The sequence below is a fragment of the Pisolithus orientalis genome (assembly GCF_024613125.1).
Source record: "Pisolithus orientalis strain OTSU chromosome Unknown F5J12scaffold_59, whole genome shotgun sequence".
NCBI classification, from domain to species: Eukaryota; Fungi; Basidiomycota; class Agaricomycetes; order Boletales; family Pisolithaceae; genus Pisolithus; species Pisolithus orientalis.
In genome coordinates this window covers 91,040-115,855 of record NW_026260840.1, presented here as the reverse complement: position 1 = coordinate 115,855, position 24,816 = coordinate 91,040, and the positions used below count along the sequence as shown (strand labels likewise).

Below are 24,816 nucleotides of genomic sequence, written 5' to 3'. Positions count from 1 at the left end.
TATCCCGTACTCAGCACATGAAATCCACAACAACCAGTAAATGAACGTGAACGAATCGGCGTCGGTCGTTCACGCGACCGATGGATAACGATCTTGGTAATTCCGTCATGATGATGGCCTCCAACGCAGATACTTCTCTGATGGCCATGATATTCTGCAACGAAATAAGCAATCTATGTCTAGTTACTGGACAAGCGGCTTACATCAACCAACTCGTTTGGGGTCGCATTTAGAGCAAGCTGACTCCATCGCGCTAGGCCAGGTAGCAAATCCACCAGTCGTAGCTTCAGTTCCTCTTTGGCATGCGTGACGTTTGTACCCTCAATATCTTCTCGCCTGCCCTTAGCATAATTCTCCTTGGTGTTCTCTTTGGCAGGGTTCGGATCGCTTCTGGTATCCACAAATACCTGCTTGTGCAAGTGGTCTACCAGTACGCCCGTAGCACGATCCAATGCGCAGGTTAGTGCGTATGCAAAATCGGGGCCTGACAAGTATGCTCGTGTCTCATCAAGCAAGGATGTAAATCGTGAATCTGATCGCAGACAGCTAAGTAAAGCAGATTCTTGTCGCGCCTCTCCAGAGGAAGAGGGGTTACATTCCAATGCACCTGAATGTGACAGTGGAGAACGTGAGGGTTTTGGCGACATACGCGACGACAATTTTTGATTGTGTGAAGGAAGGTTGACCGCTCTTGACTTTGGGCTGGTTACATCGATGGCAGTTTGAGCGGAGAATCCATCTTGAATCACCACTAGATCGAATGGATCGGCTTCTCGCTGTTTGTCACGCGCACGCACCGTTGCGCGATCTTGCCGGGATGGCGGAGGAAGGACAAGGGGGGCTCCACCTTGTGCCAGTACATGGGCAGTGGTCTCTGGTGTAGGAGGAAGTAGACATGGAAAAAACCTGAGATGATCGAATTATCCCCTATTCCGTCTCAGTCAGTCAGCCAACGACATACCTCGAGTGGGGGCGCCCTGCCGCGCCATCCAGTTCGACGTGTCTCCGTACGTCAAGTATCAGTGCGTGTAGTTCGGAGCATGAAACTGTGCTTCGAAGTGACACACTGTTAAAGAGGTTGAGCGCGATACAGAGGGCGAGAACAGAGTGAACAAATTAATTGAGGTCAATGGAATAAAGGCAGCAAAGTTGCAGTTCGTTCGGTAGATAGGTGGCGGAAAGCACTTCGACAAATAGGTAGTGTGACGAGATGCGAAACGCCACACTGTGACACGAATACGACGAGACAGAGAGGCAAGACCTCGCGAAATCCGAAGCGCAGTGGTTGTACAACACAACGCGCGGCTTTTAAACTGTGATCTCCGCACCCAACCTCGCATGCAGCGAGGTGTGAAGCACAAACATGACGCAAGATAACGGAGATGCCGGAGGAAACTTACCCATCAAAGACACTCTCCACAGCGCCTCTGACCCTAGCAGCGACATCTTTCCACCCGACATGGAGGATCCACCAGGATAGAGTTAGGTAGCGCGCCTCCGTTCCTTCCGAAATATCATCCACATCTTCTTCACTGTCGAAGTCGTCGTCTTCGGTGAGCCACTCGGGAAGCAAAGCTTCCACGTCAACGACCTTTGCAATCGCTTCCCTGGCGAGGATACCGGTGAGCGAAAACTGGGGTACCCGCTCGTGCATACGTTCGGCACGTTCAGACGTGCGGACCGACGTAATATATCGACTGCGCGCGATAACGCTGAGTTGCGCAGCCGTTAGGAGACTCAGCAGAGTGGTTGTGTAAAGTGTCGTTAGCGTACGCGTTAAGGCTTGCAAGAAGGACAACTGATTAACCAGGTATACTGACGAAGAGGATGTGCGTACTGAGGTTTTTTACTTCCTTCCATAGCTGGCCCCTCCTCCGCTTCGTAGATGGGAATGGTGAGCTCCCATGAGACCCGGAATGTGAGGTGTTATGACTCAGGGATGAACCAGTCGACAGCATCGAATCGGAAAGTTGACTTTCGGGTGGTGTGAGGAAGGTACGCGGTGCTTGGGAGGTTTCAGAAGCCGACATATGTTCGACCCAGCTCGCAGAACCAAACCCTGATGCACGCTCTCCATCATAGCCCGAGCCTGAGTAAGATGATAACGACATCGAACCCGCTTCTGATTGTGCATCCGAGATAGAGTTCGTCTCGGTAGCTGACTGAACATCATGCGAGTGTGGTGGTGGCAGCGGGTGAGAAGGCGAACTTGCACCAACGGCAGTCGAGAATGACTGGAGCTCGTCCGTGAGCGATTCGATATCCATCTCTTCGAGAATTTGGGTAGCAAGGGTAGGTATGAGAGCCATAATCGTGAAACAGGCATCATCATGGGTCGACTGAAAACGTCGCCGAAGGCTAAAGATTCGTAACCCCCAAACCTGTCAGTTATATCCCTGCTACAGAAAAGACGTACAATGCTGCCGAAGTCGGAAGAGTTTGGCTAACCTTTCTCTTGCCATTCTTTGCCTCACGACATTCTGCTTCACTTCTTCTAACCTTTCCCGCAGATATGCACTGACTGCATACGCAGTCCCTGTTGTTATGACAGTATCCAGTAATCCTCGCCGTCGATCGTACACATAACGCTGCAGTGAGCCAAACATTTTCGGCGACTCAAGCAGTTGGTAGACGCTAGCAAGTGTTGTGTGGTACGTTGATTACATAATCTACATGGCTGAGAAGAATAAAGAGAGTGCTGAGAACCACATATCCAACTGTCCACATCACTTTTCAATCCCGACATAACCATTCATTCTTAGAAAACATTAAAGAAGCACGGATAATAATTTGGAAGATATCTGTCTAATAAACGATGGGCTTTAATCCCAGCGCAAGTGTAGACCATAACACACCTCGGTACCAGCGAGATGTTACAACACCGGAGTTCGCAGACCAGAAGGCTGGGGTATGAACGTTCTGGATGGATTCCCTGCGTCTGTGAACTGCGGTAGCGACGAAGCCACCATGTAGACAGGGCGAGGCGCCTCTGGTGGAGTGCCCGAGGCGTTGCTCCCTGGTTGCGGAAGACCCGACGGATACACGAAGAGTGGTGTCGCGACGTACGCAGGAGCATACACAGGAGGACCTTGGCTACCGTGACTATCCGTGGAAAGCGGACCTTCATGTGTAGGCGAGCGCGAGCCTCCGCCAGTGCCTCGACTCCCTCCATGACCCGGGGGAGGTTGAGTGAAGATGAGGTTCGCATTCGACCCAAGAACAAACTGAGGGGTTTGTGGGGGAACTTGATGGGGAGTGGGATGTTGTGCAGGAAGAAGTCCCGTCGTCGAGGGACCAGCCAGCAAGTCTAAGGAGTGGGGATTCCGTGGTGTATACCACGAAGTTGATTGTTTCGCAGCCCTCTGACGACTGTACCTCCGTCTGGGAGGCGACTGTCCGGGAAGGTATGGCTCTGATATGCCTCTAGGAGCAATCCAAGGAAGACCATTCAGATCACGGAAAAATCTTACGGATTCGAGCCAGCTGTGATGCGACTGACTCTTCTGGAGGTGGACGAGGATCTTCCATCTTTTGGAAATCGGGGGATGGGCGCGGTTCGGCGAGCACCGGAGTAGAAATTGCGAGGGGCCCAGACAAGCGAGGCTCGAAGCCACGACTGGACATAGACGTGCCCAAGGTCAGAAAGGGTCTGAGGTCCAGTCAGAAGATCGGCTCTGATCGTTGTCAAAGGTATTCTCATCAACCGCGGAAAGGCGCTGCGGGGGTGTCGCAGACATAGCACGCGGTGGGGTTCCGAGCCGCTCAACAGCTGGAATATAGTCCGAGTTGATTTTTGGAATGGGAGACGAAGAAGAATGGTGCAGAGGTAAGGGTAAGGTCGTTCTGCTTGCGTCTGTGGTTCCTAGAATGCCATGTCGATCCGGCTTGTGTTCCTTTAATCGACTTCTAGACATCACTTTAGGGAGCCGTCGCAAACCATTGAAAATGCCCCCAACAAGGTTCCGCTTCTCGCTCTTGCAGTGAATCTCTGGGGGTGCCACGTCGCTGAACCCATAACCATGCCCATCACCCTCGTCATCGCATCCGTCTCTCCCCTCCTCCAGAGTGACATTGAAGTAATCCACGTCCGAGTCTGACGTTGGTCCTGACCTGTGTAGCACAGGGGTGGGCGTTCGCACCTGTTGAAAACCAGGCGGGGGTATGTACCGCGTTGTCGGCGGGGTATGTGTATGCGTTGAAGGCCCTTGAGAATGACTTGCCGATATCCACGTGACGTCTTGCGCACGACGTCCTTGCGTTTGACCACTCTGACGAGAGTACCGATCCCGAGAGGACTCGGCAGGGAAGTCCCGCCCACCGCTCAGTGGGCGAGTTAAGCTCGTGTCAATCCGAATGTCCGATCTCGAGTTCGGTTGTGAGAAATTGAAGTCAGGGAATTCTGCCATGTTGTGGTTATTGGCAGTCTGTTGTAATACAGCAAGACAAAAGATGATGATGATACCAAGCAAGTGGAAGTGGAGAAGAGTGGAGCGAATACTTTTATGGAACGGCGCAATCGACGCAACCAATGAAGGCTCTAGGCTGTCAGCACTGGGTTACAGCCGCAGGTTCCATGAACACGAGGCACGGGGTTGGTCAATGGTCATCCAAGTTAGCACGTTCAAAGAGCCACGCGATATCGCGCAGCTTGACCACGACGATTGTAAGTGCGCGTTTCACGAGGCACGCTGCTGGAAATAGCACGACGCCCTAAACCTATGGGTCAGTAAATGATTGGATGTTACCTAGCGTAACGACAACTTGGATGCACCTCTTCCACGTGTTTGCAGGCGGTCATTGGTATGGGTGGGCCTTCTGACCGTATCCCCTATTCAGCCGTGAACGTTGTTGCAAGCTTACATGACCGACCTGGGCACGGCCCGGCAGAGAGCCGGATGGATTTATAATCGCTACTAAACCTCATCGCCAGCCACCAATCGGTTGAACCGTTACCGGCGCCGTCGATCTTTCGCCTCTTCGCAATGCCAGTGACGCAAAGCACTAGAAAGTCCAGGAATAGTTCAGTGGCAAGGGAATCATCGGTGTCGGGGCGGTGTCGTATCCGCCTGCGTAAGATTCAGTAGGACGCAGGGTCAGGCGGTTCCATCGCCACTGGAGAGTGATAGACTCACCATCTGCGCATTACCTTCTGGGAAGCATGTTGTTAGTTGATCAGTGAAGATTCGAGGATCTTTAGATATTGTAGTTGCAATAATGCAATCAGTTGCTACGGTGGTAGTGACAGAGTCGAGCTTTAGTCACTGCACATGCCCCGTATGATAGGTCACATCCACTGGGACGCTCCAACTTCAAGTCAAAACAATAATGCGTGGCCAACGGTGGGTATGGTTATCGGTTTGCGACCGATGGTGAGATTCAAGAAAAAGCTTCAACAACGTTTGGAAAACAACAAACCGTGGGTAGGGGGCAACAAACAGTTTGAAATGTTTGCAAGCATCTTTTCGAGCGCAAAGGCATCTCTAATAGTAAGTTTAAGTTCATGGTATTGCATTTTTTCCGATCACCTCGGTAGATGCGAGTAGTCTTATTGACGATCAGCGTCATGACTGAGCAGCAATTACCCACGGGTACCCGCGCCACCACCTCACTCGAAGCTTCCTTCGATTTCGTCCTTCTTCTGCTCTCCTAGTCTGACAAAGACTTGACTTGAAATGAAGCGGGGATCAACGGTGGAACAGCCTAATAGACAGTAAGTTAGTACTGGTTGGACCTTCCGTTGACTTTGTCATCCGATCCATGGTAATACAGGAAACTCATCGACAATTCAGTACCTGGTCCGATATGACAGAAATGCTTGCGGTGTTTCGTCGCGGGTCTGACATACTACGAACCGCCATTTCCAGCACGAGCAACGCTTGCGTATGCACTCGTCCAGGACACTATAAAATGAGTGAAACTGGGCCCTGATGGGGACTGCAACATCGTCTCGCCAAGCACCATCTAGTAGACCTATCATGAGTACATCACAATCTCGCCGAAATGACAGCCCTAGCCCACCTCTTCAACGAGGTAAGGCGTGCATCTCGTGTCGGTATGTGTCGATTACATGTCCCCTGTTTACTGCATCTGGATGAATAAGTGACCCTTGGCAGTCGTAGGAAAATGGTGAGCCCGTTCGCTCCCTGCAGGCTTGTTATTTCGCCCTAACAGTTGTGCGTCAGCGGTGTGATGGCCTTCGACCTACTTGCACCCAATGCCTGCGTGGTGACCGAGCCATAGACTGTGAATACACAGACGGCAGCCAGCGTTCCCGCACTCTGACACTAGAAGAGGATGTCGCCCGCTTACAAGCTAGGGTGAGGGAGTTAGAGGGATCCGAAGCCACTACACCTTCTGTTACTCTACACGATCCTTATGGCCAGACGCGTCAGCCGATCACAGCGCATCACTCGTTATCTCCTGGTGCGAGTTTTTATAATGATGTACAGCCTTTTTCGGTCAGTCTGACCTGGGCAAATGTGGTAGGATCTTCAGGCACTGCTCGTCACGCCCCTGACTATGATCCTGAGTCGTTTTCGGATTTGCAATACTTGTGAGCACTCTAAACGTCCTGAGAAATCGTTGCTCATCGGTTTCGTAATTCTACAGGATAGACACCCTCGCTCCATTTGCATTAGATCTGGGTATTTTCCTTTCTCTGCCGCGCCTTCGCGCACAGCCCGGGAGCATCTCGCCTGCTTTGCGTAGCGCCTTGATACTATGTTCTTTCCACCTGACGCGGCCATCGGGTCCGGAGCAGGTCGTTTCAGCCGAGGCCCTTGTCTCACGTTTGCTACACACACTTGTCGATGCTCTTGTCGCCGCGAACCCGAGACTTGGCCCCCAGTTTTATATGCAAATTCTTCAAGCAGAAGTGCTTCTCGCCTATCACCTCTTACGCATGGAGAGAGTATCTACTGCTCAGAGTCATGCCAATTCAGCGATGTCGTTGGCTATCTGCCTCGGCCTTCATTTGAGCTCAGGAGATGCACCTGCCGCAGGTTTATTTGACTTCCTTGCTGCCTCCCTCCCTCGACTCCCTCGCCCTGGAGACGCAATCGAAGAGCAGGAGCGTGTGGATGCGTGGTGGACAATTCACTTCCCTCGTGAAATCTGCAGAAACGATTCATGCCGGACCACCGGTCGTTAGCAGCACCGTCAACATCACTGCACCTTGGCCTGGCACAACGAGGGGAGACAATGTTTGTGTCCCAATATTTTCACTTTTCATTGACGTTAACAGTGCTCGTTGAATCTCACAGAGCGTCGTACCAGGTGGCGCACTACGGAATACGGTTACCCAATTTTTAGTTTCCCAGAATTTCGGGATCCAGAGGGAAACACCATTTAGGCCTTCAAGCGAGAGCGAGCGTTCTCCTCGGGGAGGCACACTCGGCTGCAGCCGCCTACCATAGAGGTGAGCATAATCTGTTCAGATCGTAAGGTGGCCGTTGGCTTATCCGGGGCTGTGATTCAGACCCATCGATCTCCCAGTCGAACGACTTTCGTAGTCGATTTACTACACTGGATAATCTGATTCAGAACTTCTTCAATAGCGTTCTCCACCTCGCAACATCATTCAGATCTTCCGGTAGTGGAGGCACCTACAATTCCCGACAGATTCTCCTCACTGTGAACCTCGCCGCTCTCGCTCAGATCACTCTTCACTGCCTGTTCGCGTCATCGCATGCGCCGTCTAATAGAAGATGTGTGGACAGTGCCATTCGCGCAGTGCATGCCTTGAACGGACTGAACGATCTGAAGATTATGAATCCTATTTGTGTGGTGAGTAAAGACGTGGTTGGCAGTCTACGATAAGTCGATGACACATCTTTGTGGTAGGCATCTTGGGGAGTATTCTTTTCCACCCTTCAAAATGAACTCCATCGTCTTCGTTCCCGGTCCCAGCAGCGTCATGGTCCGGTGTCCGCTGCTCAAGGTCCAAACGAAGTGGGTGAAGGCCGACATCGTAAACGCGCTTCGCAGTCTTGCTTCGTTTTCGAGAGCGTTGTCCGGCCAGTATCCCCTTCAGAGTAAGCTCGCCTTGGATGCTTTTCGCATAGCCTTGCTCACGAGTCTCTCAGTGACAATTCGCGCAAAATTGGAAGTAGCGATCTAATCCGTCCTAGACCAAGTGACCCTTATCGGCCTTTCGATTTATAAAATTCCTTTTCCATCTTTCTCGCATTGCTTCCGGTCACTACGTAGTGCCTCTTTTCATGCTAGGTGCATACTTCGACTTTGTTGATACCTGAGGAGGACCCCCCCATACTACCTTACAGCTGATACCACCAGACTAGTTTACCCTGCACAGATAATTTTTTGTAGTTGATCCTGCCTAGAAATCACAGGTTGTTGTCCAGTATCGCAAAAGGGGATGAAGGTGGCGGTGCTAACATATGTTTGGTAAGGCAAGACTAGTCCAACACCACCCAATCAGATGACGCACAGTTGGGTGAGTACACCGCTCTCAGGCTGCGCAGGTTCACTTGCGCGCCATCCTCCGTCTTTATCGAAATCGGAGTGGCAGTCGGTACAAATGTTTTTGCGCCAGTGTTGAGCCCCTTATTCAGCATGGTGGGAGACAACGCAAAAAGCTGTTCATCTTCCACGTGCAACGTGTGAACGTAAGGAGCCAGCTCCTTCCAATGAGTCTTCATCGAGAAGGACCCTGGTTGAATCGACGGATCCGTCCTCGCGATAGAACGTTGCAGAAGCCACTCGCACGCTGTCAGGGAGATTCATGGATGTTTTAATCATGCTAATAACAGCCTGTCAGCAACAATAGGAGGAAATATTAGAACCACCGAGGATCAAGGACGTGTTCTTTGCAACGCACTCGAAGAGGCAATCTAGCAAGTAGTGTCCTGCCGAAGGCCTTGGTGACAGGCGTTCTCGAGGAGCCGGTGAATTCTACCATGAGAGGGTAGGCCCTGGGAAGGGCGGATACAAGGCGAAGTGCTTCGATGCATTGTGCTATGCCCGACGCAAGCTCGTTTGGAGACGACGCCAGCTGAGAGAGTATTCTCTGTTGTGCACCGCGGCTCATAACGTCGACGATATCGATCGGTTGGATCTATGACATGATCAGTCGTATTTGCAGGACACCACCGGACGTGCTATGCCCACCTCACCAGCTGGCCGGTCGGGAGAGTGCTCTTTAGAGAGAAGCGGTTCGTGGATTGGGGGGGATGAGCGAGATTCTTCCATGCTTCGCCGTCAGTTGAAATAGGTGCGGATGAATTGCGGCGTGTACGTGACAAATAGTTTGGGCGTCTATAATACCGATAAGGGCCAGTAAGGCCGCGAGGCAGTCATGCGATACGAAATGAACGGTGTAAAGGTCATACTTGGAAAGGGAGCAGACGCGAGGTACTGGCACGTTTCGAGTAAGGTGGAGCTATCTTCATGATAGAGCCAGATAACCTTGCTGTGGTTAGATCTTAGATGCAGAGACGCTGTGTAATTACTTCCAAAAGGATTTGACTCCCGCCTAAAGACGGTCGACTCCGATGATGCATAGCCCTAACCCAGCGACTGCATGATATGCTGCGGGTGAGGGCATGTTCCGAAAAGCAACCACGACTCATCTCTCGTAATCTTTATGCCTCCTGTACGTGTGGGAGTGGTGTTCATTTGATGGGTTAGAGTTAGGACGCTCTCGACAGGTTTGTTGGATGGACTTCATTGAGACTAACTCACTCGGCTGCATCAGCATCATGATACATATAAGTGTCTGAGAATTCTAGTGCAGCTGCTGATACTGTCGCGAGCTGCAGTGGCCCCATTTCACTTCAACGTGACAGTATCAGCAGCTGTTGAGTTCTGTAGTGTGGGATTAACCGGGTTGCCAGTAGTGTGGTTAGTGGCTTTGCTCCGGTTTGGCTTTACCTATAGGGCGCCATGATCAAAGGCAATACTTATCTGCCAGCATCCCGACAGTGTCGCATCCAGCGGTGTCTATACCCACCAAGATCCACCCCTGAATGGCCAACGATAAACGTACTACCATCGACTTTGTGAATGATGTCAGACTGGGAAAGGAACAAACGATTGCTTTCACCGGTATCGATCTCTTACCTGAGAGGAACCCTACGCTCAGCACCCTCGCTGTTCTGACCTTTGTGCGGACTGCATTTGCTACCCTAGAGAAGTCCGAAGACTCGTGGGCCGCCATTCCTCAACTAGCCACCCGCCAGACCATCGACGTGGGTAATATATCTTGCCTCACCGGGCCGAATTGACCAGTAATCGCGACTTACCTTTGCTCTGGATAATAGGAGCCCTTGGCTATCTGCCGGCGATGGCGCGATCACCTTCACCTTGACGCCTTCGAAGACATATTCCATGTACCCATATTCGAAAGGTCTTTCAGGCAGGTAACCACTAAGTTCGGACGACCCAATGCCATGTACTTTCGTGAAGCGCTACAGTGAGTCAGAGATCACCCGTGGATTACATTTCAGGATGTGGATACGTGTTACAGGGACATATTGTCCATCAAGTCATCGGTTGCTTTCGTCACTGTTCGCGCTCCGGAGTGCATGGTGTGCTTGAAAATCTTTGATTCCGAGGGCGATGTGTTTGTTATCTTCAGCCCTCGTCCTGCACCCGGCCAAAATGGATTGGGCATAACATTCAGCAAGTCGGTCGAACTAATCGTGCATCGCCTTTGTAATATCATGCCCATGGAAAGAGGCGGAACTCCCGGTGGCAGCCTCAACTGGCAAGCGCGACTTCTGTCGAACTGCACTAGCTATATATTCGTACCTCGGCCATCCGTCGATGTCGATGATGTTCTGGAGGAGTCCATCGCGTACTCTAGCTTGTCCCTCCTCACGATGCAAGCCACGCGCGCAGACTTGCAACGCCAAAAGCACGCTCTCGTTAAAAGGAAATCAAGATCTGGAGAAAAAGGTGGAAGATCTTCAACGGAGGTTGCAGGAAGAAAAGGATGGTAGTGCGAGAGGGTTCAAGGAACCGCGTCCCGCTCCCCGAGCCGTCAGCAGAGAAGCTGCTTGGCTGTCTAATCGCAATAAAGACCATCATTCACCTGCTCAACAAGACGACTCTGACTCCGACGATTTCATCATTCCACCAGAGGATGATGACCCCGATCTCAAACTCGTACTTGAACTTCAACGAACTTTTGACGACGAAGATCGCGAACTGACTTCACAGAGGGATGCCCTCATGAAAACTGCTCAACGTCACTACCATTGCGAGATCTGTCTCGACGATTTCCCCGAAGACGATGTCGTTCATATCGACAAATGCGAGCACAAAATATGCAGAGATTGTGCTCGGAACCACGTGAGCACAAAGATTAACGAACATCGCTTCCCCGTCCTTTGTCCAGTCTGCACGGCAGATCCACGGAATCGTGATCCCGGCAGTATGTCCTAACCATTTGTCTTGCGCATCGACTGATATCCTACGACTACCCTTAGCAATAAGTGGATTCCTAGTTCAGCTTCTGGGTGTCTCAGAGGAACAGTATCAAACATGGGTTGAGATGGAAATGGCTCAATTTTCTGTGTTGATTAACTGTCGCAAGTGAGGTTTTTCATATTGGCTTACCATAGCACGTTGCCTTACCACTGTCATCGTGGCAGGTGCAACCAGTCCGCTTTCGTTGACAGAGCAGACGTCTTAGCGTCTGACCGCATGCAATGCCCTGTGCCACGCTGTGGCCACGTGTGGTGCAAAAAATGTCAGCAGACCGTAGAAAACAACGATGTGGAACATTCGTGTGATGGGTCAAAGGAGTTTGAAAACCTCGTAAAGCAACAACAATGGAAATATTGCCCAAGTACGACCGTTTCTCCGCACGCATACCGCTTCGGCCTCGTGACACTTCCTGTTGACAGGCTGTAAAACCCCTATCGAGAAGCAATTTGGTTGTAACCATTTGTCGGTGTGTTTCCACGAACATGTTCCGTTGGCGGGCTCATTCACCAATATCAGTGCATTGTACCCGGGTGCAATACCCACTTCTGCTATGCATGTGGAGCCACTATCAATAGGACGGCGATTCCAAGTGAGATTATGGCCGGAAAGGCCGAGCACTTTCGCACATGTCGTCTCCACTGAGTTGGTAACTGTATCCTACATCATTTTCAATTGTATAACTATGCCCTTTCTTGCTTGAACTCATTGATGGCTGGAATTTGTTTACCGTTCATTACCTTCACTTGAGACGTGTTGATGGCTTCGCGCCTCGAGGCCGACGGGGAACCTTTACCGCTTGGGGCTGTGTCTTGCTGTAGAGGAGCTGCAGCTCTGGTGGACAAGTGTGTCCGATTGCCCTGTTCCACCTGGCCACGCTACAGACACACGCTTCCTTCCACCGCCAGTGCTACACTTCTTGGACACCTTGCAACATGTCTTCGGGCGCCTGCGCATCTTGCATTCGTATTCCATGCAAGCCGTTCGTTCCAAGGTACTTCGTAACAGCGGTTTCGTCAACGACGTTCTTTCAGGAAAAGAGCGGATCGTCCCCTTTGCCAACAACATATGGGGTCCTGTTGGGAGAAACGCAACTGCTCGGGCACTCCTCGCACTAAACTTCGTCAGATTAGTCTTCCAACAGGAGAAGCGAGCCAAGGGTGGTATTGACAAATTTGTCGGGAGCATCGCAGAGCCTACCTTCGTCAAGGTAGGTGGTCCCTCGCTCAACGGCTCTGACTAGCATTCGCTGAGCCCATCCTTTCAGGACCTGGTCTCGATCTGTGACCAATGGGCAGGCGACGGACAGCTTGACGTCACAGAATTGTGTCACCTACCCGTTTTCAAAAGCAACTTCAAACTCGACAGGACAAAATATGGACCGCCAAGTGTCATGCAGCTCAAACTAGCTCTTCGGTAGGGCAAATATCCCGCTATTGGGAAGTGACATTTTATGACTTCTGAATGTGTTGAGAGCAGGGAAATGCAAAGCCACAGGTCCCCAATGGCGATGATCGTCAGCCGCGCAGCAAGCGTTACACTGTGTATGAAGATACCTGTTTGGACGACCAACATCTTCATCGTCCTAGACCTTCGACCAGAACAGAGCCCGGTTTCCGAGCTTAGCCTCGTTGTGAATACGTCCCTGGACGAAACGGCCGGGCGCATGTCTGGGATTTTGCCCATAGACAACCGTCTCCTCTCGCGCGACATCAAGTGGCAGGCGCAACTGACGGCCAGTTGCGCCATTCATACGTTCTCGCCCGTCACATGCGCAAATGAAGGAAGGTCAGCTGTTGCGGATAGCATAGCATTGTTGAGGTCGTGGGTAGAGGCAGCGAACTCCAGTCACGAAGTCGGACTGTCCTCCTCAGCTCGGAATCCCCCCACACGGAAAGAGACCGGGCGACCAAGTACACCAAACAAGCGAAGGACGGTCGACAACCAAGCAGAGGCAGGTCCTTCACGATTACTTCCTAGTCCTCAGTCGTTCCTCACTCGCGCAACGAGCTTCACACCATATGAGCAAACGAAGAGACATGCCCGAATATTCTTCTTGGATAATCTTTCGGATACTTCGCTTACGGAAGTTCCTGACTCGGACTCAGAAAGCGAAGAGGACGAAGAAGAGGAAGATTTTGAGTGCGGGATATGTTTTGAGCCAGTTCCAGTGGGCCTAGGCATCCACCTTGACCCATGTCAGCATGCGGTCTGCGGATCCTGTATCACGGGACACGTTTGCGCCAAAATTAGTGAACGCCGATTCCCTGTATTTTGTCCCTTGTGCATGGCGGACCCGGAAAACGTAAACCCCTCGAGTACGTTTCTTAGTCGCAGGCTGGGACCACTTGACAGAGTTCTTGGTAGCGGTTCCCGACACCATAGTCCAACGCTTGGAATTGACAGATGAAGAGCATAAAATCTGGGCAGAGTTGGAGATGGCTCAGTTTGCTGTTCAGATACAGTGCCGCAGGTGATGAATCTTACAACGAATGGGAATATAGTGCTGAAATAGTTTGTTCTGCAGATGTCGCCGGTCGGCGTTTGTAGACAAAGACGATCATGACAGCGTGGACCAGATAAAGTGCCCATTCTCAGATTGCAGCCACACCTGGTGCAAGAACTGCCAGCAGGCGATCTTAGCTGATGGGCCAAAACATTCGTGCGACGGTTCATCAGAGTTCAAGCATCTTGTTAAGCAAATGGGGTGGAGACACTGTCCGAGTATGTGGGGGGTTTCTCTTCCACGACGATGGGCTAACGGCTTCGACGTGCAGATTGTAAAGCTGCCGTTCAAAAAATGGGAGGGTGCAACCATATGACTGTAAGTGGAATTTTTAGCTTTCCTGGTACAATATCTGACGATGGGTGTACCGTATGTCAAGTGTGCGACGCCGGGGTGCAACTCGCACTTCTGTTATAAATGTGGCAAACAAATCGCAAAGTCTCCCATTCAAATGGTCGTTTCATCTGCTGTTACTGCGCATTATCGTCATTGCACGATGTAATAATTTTGCAAGAACGCACCGCAACAACGTACATTAACGTTCTGAACACAAAGAGATAAGCATTGATCGGTCGGGACTTCCACGGATTTTAATTAGCACCGCTGGACTGGACATGTCATGTAAAAAGCATATTTTAAAGAGCAGTTGTATTTGACGTAACTTACATGAAATCTAGTGGCTGGAGCAGAGATGCTTGCTGCGGAGGAATGGCAAGAGGCACTGCTCTAGATAGTCAGGAGTGCAGTGTTGGCGAGTATGAAAGCTGCCTATTGGTGAAAGTGTTGCACGGGCGGTCGTTGATGCCTACCTTACCTAGCCAACACGAGAAGTGCTGAGTTTGCTAGGCCTAGGATGTGTGCTGCACAAGACGTGTGTATCAACATGAAGTGCGGCTTGTAGATTGCAACCACACCCTTAGCCCAGTCCCAAAGTACCCCAGCATTCTTGCGTACTGCAACAGATTTTGAATACCTTCAGAACCGGTGTATCCAGCGTAGCGGCTTGCATCAAAAGTGACAGTCTTCTGAGCCAATCCATGGGTCGGTGGCTGTGATACTGTATTTGTCTTTGTTTGGTGCTGGCCACGTCTGTCCTAAAGTGTGAACTTACAAGTCTCTCCAAAGTCTCATCGCTCCCTTCTTAGTACGACTCAGCCCCTCCTTGGCCAGAGTCTGGTAACAATGAGCGGGTGTAAGTATCGAGACCACGGCATTCTAAGAGGATTGGCCTTTCTAACCTACCGCGCACAGTCCGGTTTTTGAACCTAGTCCGACCATTCCTTCCCTTGCTTCCTGAGGTTTCTTCACCAGACCGAAAGGTACGTGAACATCAACGATTTTTCACCACGCTGAAATTCATCGTTCCTATTTCCGAAGGTTCCTTTCAACCAAAAACTGCTATGGACCGCAGTCACTCTCCTCATTTTCTTAGTCTGCTCACAAGTTCCTCTCTATGGAATTATGTCTTCGGACTCCTCTGACCCGCTTTACTGGATGCGCGTCATCCTCGCGTCGAACCGCGGTACTCTCATGGAACTTGGTATCAGTCCAATCGTTACGAGTGGAATGATTATGCAACTTCTTGCCGGTGCAAATTTGATCGAAGTGGATTTTAGCTTGAAGGAAGACCGCGCTCTCTTTGGCGCTGCCCAAAAACGTCAGTCTTCTGTTTTCCTTCGAAAAAGTTCTGCCCTCATAATATTTTATCACTGCAGTTTTTGCGCTCGTCATATCGCTTGGTCAGGCGACAGTTTATGTCCTGACTGGTTTATATGGACAACCGAAAGATTTGGGTGCTGGTGTCTGTCTCTTACTGGTCATCCAGTTAGTGGTCGCCGCTCTCATCGTCATCCTCCTCGACGAATTGTTGCAAAAGGGTTACGGCCTCGGGTCTGGAATCTCCCTCTTCATTGCTACAAACGTTTGCGAGTCAATCATCTGGAAGGCCTTCTCTCCTACTACAGTCAACACCGGTCGTGGTCCTGAGTTCGAGGGCGCTATCGTCGCGCTCTTCCACCTTCTCTTCACTTGGAACGATAAAGGACGCGCCCTTCGTGAAGCGTTCTGGCGTGATCGCCTACCGAACGTCATGAACCTGCTCGCAACTGCTGTCGTTTTTGCAGCTGTCATCTACCTACAAGGCTTCCGTATCGAGATACCCGTGAAGAGCAACCGTTTCCGTGGTCAAAGAGGCGCTTACCCTGTCAAGCTCTTTTACACCTCAAACATGCCGATCATGCTTCAATCCGCCCTTACATCGAACGTATTCATTATTTCCCAGATGCTTGCAACCCGCTTCCCATCAAACTTCCTTGTTAAACTGCTTGGAGTCTGGGAGGTGCGTATTTGATAAATATGCTTTATTTATAGAGTTGAAGTTTGCATTTACCAGCCTTTGGAGGACTCGCCGCAGCTCCGTGCTGTTAGTGGTATTGCTTATTACATATCGCCACCTCATACCATCAAGGAGGCTCTCCTCGACCCTATCCACACATTGCTTTATATTGCATTCGTGGTGACTGCTTGCGCACTCTTCTCCAAGACTTGGATCGAGGTCTCCGGAAGTGGTCCCAGGGAAGTTGCCAAGCAGCTCAAGGATCAACAGATGGTGCGTACCGCATGCCGTCCTTTGCTGGTTAACGATGATTCTTAACGACTTGATAGGTTATGGCTGGTCACCGTGAAGGTTCCATGTATAAGGAACTCAAGCGTGTTATCCCGACTGCTGCTGCTTTTGGTGGTGCTATCCTTGGCTTGCTTTCTGTCGCAGCGGATCTTATGGGTGCCATTGGTAGTGGAACCGGGATTCTCATGGCCGTAACGATTATCTACAGCTGTGCGTCCTTTCCTTCGGGTTCTTCGTTGCTGCCTTCTGACCTAACACACGCGTTACAGATTGGGAGATAGGTATGCGGGAATCAGTCGGACCCGAGGTGGCCGGTGTACTCGGAGACCTTATTTAAAAGCATGCTTACCTATTCACGCTTCGACTGCAAGTCGGAGGGAATAACAACGGTTCCACACGACGCTTGTATGGATATCCCTGCGCAGGGGGGTCAGAGTAATACCTCATGATGATGGAGGCTGGTACAGTGTAGAGACGCCACTATTGGAAAGAAAGACTCGATTAATTTATGACGGTTTCGCCCTTCCTGCGCCTGGCTTGATTAGCATGACTCCTCTTCTTGGATCGCTCTGATGCATGTTTCGAAAGTGGCCGTGTTTTTTGCAATATTGTGGGTTTGCCGGATCGTGCTCGAGACTCCCATAACCGGCTGTCGGACTCGAGGCCGCGTACAATAAGCTTTTAGTTGGCCTGGCGATTTCCACCCCAACGGAATCACATTGATGCCAGTCTCCCAAACTGGTAACCAAGTTTGGCGTCCTATGCAAAAAAAAATGGAAGAATGAATTTGTAAGTATACATATGTACACAATTTCCGGCCGAGTCCAACTCGATGGGTGAACGAAGTCTATAAAACACGGCAGAGATCCAGCACTTCATTAACGTAGTCAGCCATAATCTTATGCGTCACTCTGGAGGGATGGCTTTTGGGTAGTCATTAAGCCTAGTCGGACGACTGAATAAAGAGATCGTGTGCTCACCCATAAAACCAATAAAAATAATGATCGGGATCCGGACACGAGGCTGCAGTCGTACTCCCTGGATTACAAGCATCCGCACTGACGTACCCAAAAGCCTTATAGCCCGGATTACTACCAAGCACGCCATCCCAAATTGTCGCAAAGTTGGCAAAGGCCACGTTAAGACGCAAAAATGATTGGGTATGGAGTTTGACGAGCCCATCGAAGACAGACTGAACCCATGCTTCACCCCATGTATTGTGTATTCCACGGCCATAGACGTCCGTTATGAGAAAATCCCGTGCATTTGTTGGTGGCTCGGATAGCAAGGCTATTTGGCCAAGGAGATCTTCGGCTGCTTGAGGGAGATGGTTGCCATCGACTGCATCGTGCCTCAGTCAGCTGTCTATGATACAAGCAGGGTTTTTGCACCAAAAGAATCTTCCCAGTCGCTGTTGGGACAATCAGCGACAATTTAGATTAAGTGCATGAGGCTGGCTGACTTAATTCCGAAAAATACGGTAAAAAGCGTTGTTTCTGGGTCAAGGTGATGTGACTGGTTGAGAAAAACCGTCGCTGCGTCCAAGTCAGTACGTCGGAAAGTTGACACGAAAGAGGGCTCAAGTACTTTGCATGATAAAGTCCCTCGGAAAAGGATTATCTGGCCACAAGGTAATGTTTGTCACAGCACTTGACCACTATACGATTCAACCCGCCGGATAGTATACGTTCTTCTCATTATAACTCACAGCGTAATCCAAAAGGGTAGCTCCAGCTTCCTCGGCAAGGTGTTCTACCCAAACCTTGCCATTCGTGGAACGGCCGCCAGCAAAAGGATCCGGTGGGATAACCACTGGTGGCGCTAGAGGTCCGCCATCGCGCCTGCCGCCGTCCGTATAGGAGTCCTGTCATCCAGTACGAACGAGAAGACATTGTTGCTGAAAATGTTGATCTCGAAAAGATGTTAACTTACCCCAAAAGATACGATTGTCTTGTACCTCCTCATGTCAAGACCTGCGTTCACGTCTGAGAAGTTTCCAGTCAGCGACCCGCAGCGAGGGTGGACAGCGAGGTGCACTGAAGTGTCATTGGTACCTTCAGAGAAGATGCAACTGTTAGTACAGATGTGAATCACGATTCACAACGGAAGTAGTAGTAATTGCGATTGGGTTAGTAGAGCGACTTCGAGTCGTCCAGTTCAGAGCAATACAGTTCTATACGATAACTGGAGCACTCACCAGGATAAAAACGAGGTCGGAGGATATGACGGAAAGCTTCAAAAAGTGTGCTCTGAAAACCATAGAACGTCAGAGCTGGGTAAAGCAAGGTGACGGGTACGATCATTCGTGTGCTCCACAGTGGCAAAATACACTGCAGGACGTCTAGTAGTAGCACAGCAGGGACAACGAGAATTCTTCTTATATCGTGTCCCGTGAACGCTGCGTGGGAGGGAGATTGGACCAAAAGAGTGTTTCTTAGAGAATGGTCTGCAGATCCCACTGCTACCAGTGGGCTTTATGCTTCCGGTGAGTTACCTGACTGAGGGGGATGTGGTCCTGCAACCCGGAGGCTGGACGGATCATCATCCGGCCCGTTTCACGTGCCGTGCTGCCGCCATCAAACACTACTCACTAACTTTCATCAACTGGTCTGATGACCACCTCAGCCCGAAACTTTCATTCGAAACAGAAGCACCCATGTCCTTGCTGGCATAAAATCACTCACTCAAAAGTCTTTGCTTTTCCCTTATGTTCGAATACAGAAAACCGGCTTTGCATCCTCCAGGCATGGACCCGCGACAGTTCCCTGATCGAACAGTATGAATCAGAACTCCATCGAATCGAATGGTTCAATCATTTTCTACCGGCCCATGCGGTTCCCACCTGAATTGGCTATTCGTTACTTCAGAGCCAAAGAATGCAACTGGATAGCAATATCCAGTGTTCTCTGTTATCGATATGCACCCAGTCCACTCCCCGCCTCGAGGATCTTCACTCCTTTACTTGACGCAAGAGACACGAGAGAAGACCAGACGAGCATTTCTTTTATCGGAAGGACAGAGGCCGGGTTGTATGATGGAAATGGAGTCAGCACCACTGGACAACTTCCAGTTCATTTAGAGCCGCGTGCGTCTACTGCTTTATCACACTGATTCCTTTTTCCCTACTTAGGTTATCGCACAATATCCAGCATCACTTCTCCCGAAACCTAATTCCAATCTCGGCGAGACTTCCAGCACCACTCTCTACCAAAAACCACCTGCGGACCTCCATCGTTTTCAATACCAGTAACTACGAGACGATACAACGCCATCGGGAGCATATCCACCCTTATGGCAGGCCTGTGTTGATGCCGAGTGCATATCCAGAACCATTCAGGCCCATAACCACCCCCCGCTTCGATACCGATGACCTTTAAGTATGGCATGATGGTGGACAGATACATAGCAACATCGCGACTTTCCGACACAGGGGATGTGTAAACTCCCATATACCTCACTGCGGTGTTCCGCACGAGTGCGCTATTGCTGAGTGGAGCGGGAACACGGTTTGCATCAAACATCAAGGTAAAGTGCTTGAGTTTGGGGCAATGATATAGAAGGGCAGTGACCCCTCGTAACGTGAGGTGAACTGGAGCGCGCAGTATGCCATCTTGGAATAGGTGGAATACCTCCAAGTGTGGCCAAGCCTTTACCATATCCTCAAAGTCGTTGTCTGCGAGCGTCAGGCAGAGAGATGTCCGCAATGCAATGACGCTGAGCTGACGGAAAGCTTGGTAGGTTTCCAACATAGGTCGCGGCCAAGCAGCGGGAATTTCATCGCCACGGAAAAAGCTGGAGAATATCCAAAGGAATTCTAGGTGCTTGCACTGCGATGAAATCAGAGATGACATCTCGAATAGTGTTTGCACAGAATCGTCGTCATCGATCGGTAATGAGCAGTCGATATATATGTGAGTGACTTTGTCAAAAGAAGCCCAGCGGAACAACTCCGTGCACGACGCGAGGGATTCGGCCTGGATATCCAGAGTATGAAGTTGCGGGAACATGTTACCGCAGCGATGCTGAGGGCCACGACCAAGCCTATAAGGAAGAAACACCCACAGCCGCCGCAGCCCCTTTGCCTGAGCTAGACTACTCAACAGTTCCCATGAGGTCGCACAACACCTTGACAACCTCCAGATGGCAAAGCCCGGAGACCACTCTGGAAAATAGAAACATGGCTTCATCAGGAATTGAATCCCCAAAGCAGTTGAGGCTTGGCCCTCCTATGCTCAATGTGTGGAAGGTTTGGGCAAAGCGCGGGTATGGAAGAGATGTCGAGATGGGCGTAGAATGAGCTAGGAATTTCGAATCGAAGGGCAGACAAGCATGGCCTCAGGAGAAGATGGAATAAACGAATGACAGCCTGCAAGGTTTCTGCATGGGTATCCTCGATACCCTTCGCATCAAGATAGCCGTCCGCTTCAAATGATAATGCACGAAGGTTTGGGAAAAGAAAACTTTGGTCCGGTGGGGAGGTAAGGAGGCGAAACCATTGAGGAACGTCGTTATCTATGTCGTCGTGCAACGGTACATTTTTTTTGAGGAAGAAGTGCAATCTGCGAACACGGCTTGAGAGCTTCCGGATGATGCTCCAGTCGCCGTCACTGAGTGGACGAGACAGTGCAAAGTACTTCGGTGGTATCGTTGGTGATTTTGCCTATGCCAAACAACAGTAGGCTCTTACAGATTCTGCCCTCTTCTCTACAAGGCTTGCAGAAGATAGATGTTGCAAGATAGGTTCCATAGCAGTCAGGGTCTCCCAGATCAGATCCATGGCTGGTTCATTGAAGGTGCGGCAAGTTCTGGCCAATGCACACAACGTCGAGCGACCTTCGACGCATCGAAATACGAGTCGCAGAATCTCATCCACACGGAGGCACGGATGCATGATAGTGGCGGTGAACAGCTGAAAGTTTCACAGGGAAGCTGATCACATTTGGTCCATCCTATACTAGGACCCCGGCTCAGGGGTTATATATTAGGTCTTATATTTGTCATTCGATGGCGGAAGGAAAGGTTGAAAAGCTTGATCAAGGATTACTTACTACGTCACTACTTCCGAACAAAGACTACATACAATGTACTACATTACGGGACACATTCTGAAGGCCAGACGATGAAACACGAAGCCTAAATAGTATACAGGTCAGCGGCATATTCAGTTTCGTTCATCCCTTCTCTCTTTGCACGAACAATCTTAGAAACATTAGCACGATGGTATACATAGGTCGCAGCAACGGCCGCAATCAAACCCATGCACATGAAGCCAATTTCGAGGGCGACTGTGTATTGACCGAATTCTCTTTAATGTACATTCGTACTCGAGGGCACGGAAGACGACTCACAACCAAGTATAAAACGTGGCTCGTCTTGTATTCGGAAGATATAGCTTGCAATAATTCCTCCAAAGTTCCCCATTCCGGCTTGCAGTGCCATTCCAACTGCTCGTTTGTACCTTCCATGGAGGTTATTCGCAAGCCTGTTGTGTTAGTGCGGACCTCTGCGTCACTCGTCTAAATTCGAAACAAGGAAAAGCACTTGCCATCCAACAACGCAAGGGACTCCTGTGTACATTCCAACAACAGCAAGGTACGTGCCGAAATACTTGACACCTGTAGAGGCATTCGTGATTTGGATAATGTACCCAACCATGCCGACGAATTCCGCAACAATTATGAATGGAGAACGTAGTTTCATAGTGTCTGAGAAGTGTGCTGCGCTGATCATGGAGATTGCTTATGAAAGAGTCAGTACTACGACTATGAAAATCGGGTGGAAACTTAAACTTACTCGCTAACACGAAAATAGGGACCGTAAGCAACTGACTGATGGGCACGCTATACCCAAAGCTTTCGGGGTGTTGGTAAGTGCCATTGCAAGGCCATAACAGCAGGCGTACCCATTCAATATCGTGCTAAACGCCTTTTCAGTAATTGGTACAGTCACTGGAGGGAATAACATACGGCAAGAAGAACGTGATACCGTATGCTGGTGATTGGTTGGAGTTGGAGTTATCCTGACAGGCTTGGTAATCCTTTCACTCACCCGGTGCCATAAACGACATTAGCATCAAGCCCGTCAGCCAGACCTTTAGGCAGGAATACGTTACACGGTTATCGGGGATGTTTCATAACATAGCCTACCTGCCAGTCTAAGAAAGCAGACAAGACACGTTCAGTGACAGTACCCTCTTCGTCGTCCACAATGCCGATAGCTGAGGCCATTCTCATGAGAAGCAAGCCGGTAATACGAGGAAACGATATACATCTCTGTTGTTCCACGAACTGTCTTTCCTCAACACTGAGGAATTTAGCTGTACCCGGGTAATCAGCCAACACTGTAATCGTGATTAGTGGCCCGCATCATAAATATCAGTCGAACAACAAACCCAATACAGCAACGAAGCTTATGACTATGGTCACCAAGCCCTCGATTATCTGATGTCAGCAGTCTTAGTCACGACTCACTTGGAACAATAATAAATGCATACAAAAATCCAGGACCATCCTTCGAGGTGACCGACGTTGTTCATGAAGGCGATGCCATATGCAAACAGACCAGAAAATGCCCCTATTTAAGGTCGATAAGAGAAGTCCTGCTAGCAGCGAAGGCGTCCATACCCGCCGCCCCTGCTGCGCCAGTAAAGAGCGCTATGCGGTACATCAACTTGTACTTCGGATACCACATAGTCAGACTGGCAACAGAGACTGTGAAGATGTTGCATAGCCCATGAAGAAGAGACATACAAAAATGCGACACCCGGGAAGAAACCAGCTTCTGCTACTCCAAGGAGGAAGCGGATCGCAACTAACTGCGGATATCTGTATTTTTTTCAGAGTCAATACTGCACAGAAATCAATCTAGCCTACGATTTTACGAAGCCCATGGACATCCTTTCGTTGGTGATAAGCAATGTGATGAACAGAAACCATCCACACTCACATAAGAACTGCCCCATATAAACTTAACACCGTCGGTAAGACAAGAGTTGAGATAAATTTCAAATGACACTTGCCATTATGCCGGTTAACCACCTTCAGAGTCGGACATCAAGTTAAAATTGTCATAAAAATATTTCTACTTGCCTTGACGGTCGGACAAACTGAAGCATTATACTAGAAGGTGCAAAACAATGCATCTTAAGCAGGTGAAACCAATCAAACTAGCACCTACTTTGCAGGAAACTCGAACAAGCCGTAAGACTGCAAAGTGGGTGGATGAACTTCTACGCAAACGGATGGAGACGACTCACTATGAAGAATACGCTCTATAATCGGATTTAATCAAACAAACGTCTCGGGTGCCTAGCGTTATTTGACTCACCAATGCGACATTGTACCGACTTCCAGTGAGGTGAAGCTGGGTCATCAGTCCCTCGAGTTTTGCGTTACCTATAAATATTAAGCAAACATCCCGACTCGGAGACACACTGCGACTAACCAATATTTCCTGTTTCCGTCAAGCTTCTCATTAAAACGACCGGATTACCACTAGGCAAACTCACCGCGATCCATGAACGAAAACAAATACATCAAGCTGATTATTGGCATGAGGTGAAGGTCGATCTTTCGCCATAGCTTACGCTCTTGCTCAGGATCCAAGCTTACTTGGACTGACTGTCGAACAGTTGGGACATCAGGTGATGAAATAAGGCCGAACGGTATGCCAGTTTTCTCCGGGATGGAGGCTTTGTCAGAGTGTAGAGGCATTGTCGACAACCAGCCCTTGAGGAAGGACACACTTTCAATAGTGAAGTGACCATGGGCTTAACTTATACCGCACTAGTATAGGTGGACCACCTATTGGACCACGTCATGCGGGGGAAAGCTTTGCCGCTCACAGGTCATCGAGGTATCACGGCACCAATGGGAAAAGAAAGAAGCGTGTATACGAGGCATCAGAAAGACCCCGAGCTTTCGAATTTGACGAGTGAGTTTGATGGGCCTCACACGGTGGTCCCCGTGTCTCTGTTATCTCGCCAGGCGCTTCTAATTACGCCGCGCCCTGTAATCGAAGTGGACCAAGTACTATGTTACAATGTACACGCTCCGCAGAAGGAGCGGCACCAAGAGACTTTCGGGACACGAGTTGGTAGGTGGTTAGGCTGCAAGTGGCCTTGCAATGACTCGGGTGCGATCTGAGGCTCATCAGTAAGCCATGCAAGAATGTAAGGCCACTGACCCTGAACATGGAGTGAGCTGTGCCAGCTCGTTGTCCAGATAAGAGGGGAAAA

At 50.1% G+C, this 24,816-nt stretch overlaps 9 protein-coding genes across 9 annotated transcripts; 4 read left to right on the top strand and 5 right to left on the bottom strand.

Moving 5' to 3' along the window:
- Positions 1-10: 10 nt before the first annotated feature.
- F5J12DRAFT_774269 (Peroxin-3) lies at positions 11-2,606 on the bottom strand (the record flags this gene model as incomplete). The annotated part of the gene is made up of 8 exons (XM_051742291.1): positions 11-154; positions 204-320; positions 402-572; positions 834-906; positions 962-1,066; positions 1,401-1,782; positions 1,838-2,358; positions 2,449-2,606. The coding sequence occupies 8 exons, from the start codon at positions 2,604-2,606 to the stop codon at positions 11-13; spliced, it is 1,671 nt and encodes a 556-aa protein (XP_051595207.1).
- An 817-nt stretch (positions 2,607-3,423) lies between these two features.
- Positions 3,424-4,701, bottom strand: F5J12DRAFT_477587 (uncharacterized protein). The gene has a single exon (XM_051739617.1). The coding sequence runs from the start codon at positions 4,404-4,406 to the stop codon at positions 3,639-3,641; it is 768 nt and encodes a 255-aa protein (XP_051595206.1). The 5' UTR covers positions 4,407-4,701; the 3' UTR covers positions 3,424-3,638.
- A 1,299-nt stretch (positions 4,702-6,000) lies between these two features.
- F5J12DRAFT_897748 (uncharacterized protein) lies at positions 6,001-8,163 on the top strand (the record flags this gene model as incomplete). Its single annotated transcript, XM_051748052.1, has 10 exons — positions 6,001-6,052; positions 6,256-6,423; positions 6,487-6,553; positions 6,610-7,073; positions 7,120-7,202; positions 7,263-7,295; positions 7,352-7,417; positions 7,495-7,785; positions 7,843-8,033; positions 8,085-8,163. 10 exons carry the CDS (start codon positions 6,001-6,003, stop codon positions 8,161-8,163), a joined length of 1,494 nt encoding a protein of 497 aa, XP_051595205.1.
- A 487-nt stretch (positions 8,164-8,650) lies between these two features.
- Positions 8,651-9,152, bottom strand: F5J12DRAFT_863179 (uncharacterized protein). The gene is made up of 2 exons (XM_051746955.1): positions 9,130-9,152; positions 8,651-9,076 (listed from the first exon to the last, which is right to left on the bottom strand). Exon 2 carries the CDS (start codon positions 9,047-9,049, stop codon positions 8,798-8,800), a length of 252 nt encoding a protein of 83 aa, XP_051595204.1. The 5' UTR covers positions 9,050-9,076; positions 9,130-9,152; the 3' UTR covers positions 8,651-8,797.
- An 834-nt stretch (positions 9,153-9,986) lies between these two features.
- Positions 9,987-11,560, top strand: F5J12DRAFT_897746 (uncharacterized protein; the record flags this gene model as incomplete). The annotated part of the gene is made up of 5 exons (XM_051748051.1): positions 9,987-10,208; positions 10,281-10,432; positions 10,487-10,886; positions 10,945-11,395; positions 11,451-11,560. The coding sequence occupies 5 exons, from the start codon at positions 9,987-9,989 to the stop codon at positions 11,558-11,560; spliced, it is 1,335 nt and encodes a 444-aa protein (XP_051595203.1).
- A 614-nt stretch (positions 11,561-12,174) lies between these two features.
- Positions 12,175-14,538, top strand: F5J12DRAFT_477352 (uncharacterized protein). Its single transcript, XM_051739616.1, has 7 exons — positions 12,175-12,658; positions 12,716-12,864; positions 12,928-13,766; positions 13,816-13,921; positions 13,976-14,172; positions 14,226-14,272; positions 14,334-14,538. The coding sequence occupies exons 1-7, from the start codon at positions 12,422-12,424 to the stop codon at positions 14,454-14,456; spliced, it is 1,698 nt and encodes a 565-aa protein (XP_051595202.1). The 5' UTR covers positions 12,175-12,421; the 3' UTR covers positions 14,457-14,538.
- A 505-nt stretch (positions 14,539-15,043) lies between these two features.
- Positions 15,044-17,202, top strand: F5J12DRAFT_863156 (SecY subunit domain-containing protein). Its single transcript, XM_051746954.1, has 7 exons — positions 15,044-15,146; positions 15,206-15,273; positions 15,332-15,611; positions 15,670-16,292; positions 16,347-16,562; positions 16,619-16,790; positions 16,850-17,202. The coding sequence occupies exons 1-7, from the start codon at positions 15,137-15,139 to the stop codon at positions 16,915-16,917; spliced, it is 1,437 nt and encodes a 478-aa protein (XP_051595201.1). The 5' UTR covers positions 15,044-15,136; the 3' UTR covers positions 16,918-17,202.
- Positions 17,203-17,336: 134 nt separating this feature from the next.
- On the bottom strand, positions 17,337-19,100 carry F5J12DRAFT_863153 (uncharacterized protein). Its single transcript, XM_051746953.1, has 8 exons — positions 18,778-19,100; positions 18,513-18,634; positions 18,289-18,444; positions 18,168-18,237; positions 18,043-18,115; positions 17,972-17,991; positions 17,561-17,921; positions 17,337-17,503 (listed from the first exon to the last, which is right to left on the bottom strand). The coding sequence occupies exons 1-8, from the start codon at positions 18,881-18,883 to the stop codon at positions 17,428-17,430; spliced, it is 984 nt and encodes a 327-aa protein (XP_051595200.1). The 5' UTR covers positions 18,884-19,100; the 3' UTR covers positions 17,337-17,427.
- Positions 19,101-21,631: 2,531 nt separating this feature from the next.
- Positions 21,632-24,782, bottom strand: F5J12DRAFT_863131 (MFS general substrate transporter). Its single transcript, XM_051746952.1, has 20 exons — positions 24,765-24,782; positions 24,366-24,720; positions 24,088-24,307; positions 23,907-23,974; positions 23,836-23,850; positions 23,757-23,785; positions 23,665-23,698; positions 23,453-23,520; positions 23,330-23,404; positions 23,204-23,277; positions 23,074-23,153; positions 22,972-23,020; positions 22,849-22,920; positions 22,727-22,797; positions 22,629-22,671; positions 22,547-22,571; positions 22,374-22,432; positions 22,126-22,318; positions 21,929-22,062; positions 21,632-21,865 (listed from the first exon to the last, which is right to left on the bottom strand). Exons 3-20 carry the CDS (start codon positions 24,290-24,292, stop codon positions 21,714-21,716), a joined length of 1,446 nt encoding a protein of 481 aa, XP_051595199.1. The 5' UTR covers positions 24,293-24,307; positions 24,366-24,720; positions 24,765-24,782; the 3' UTR covers positions 21,632-21,713.
- Positions 24,783-24,816: the final 34 nt, after the last annotated feature.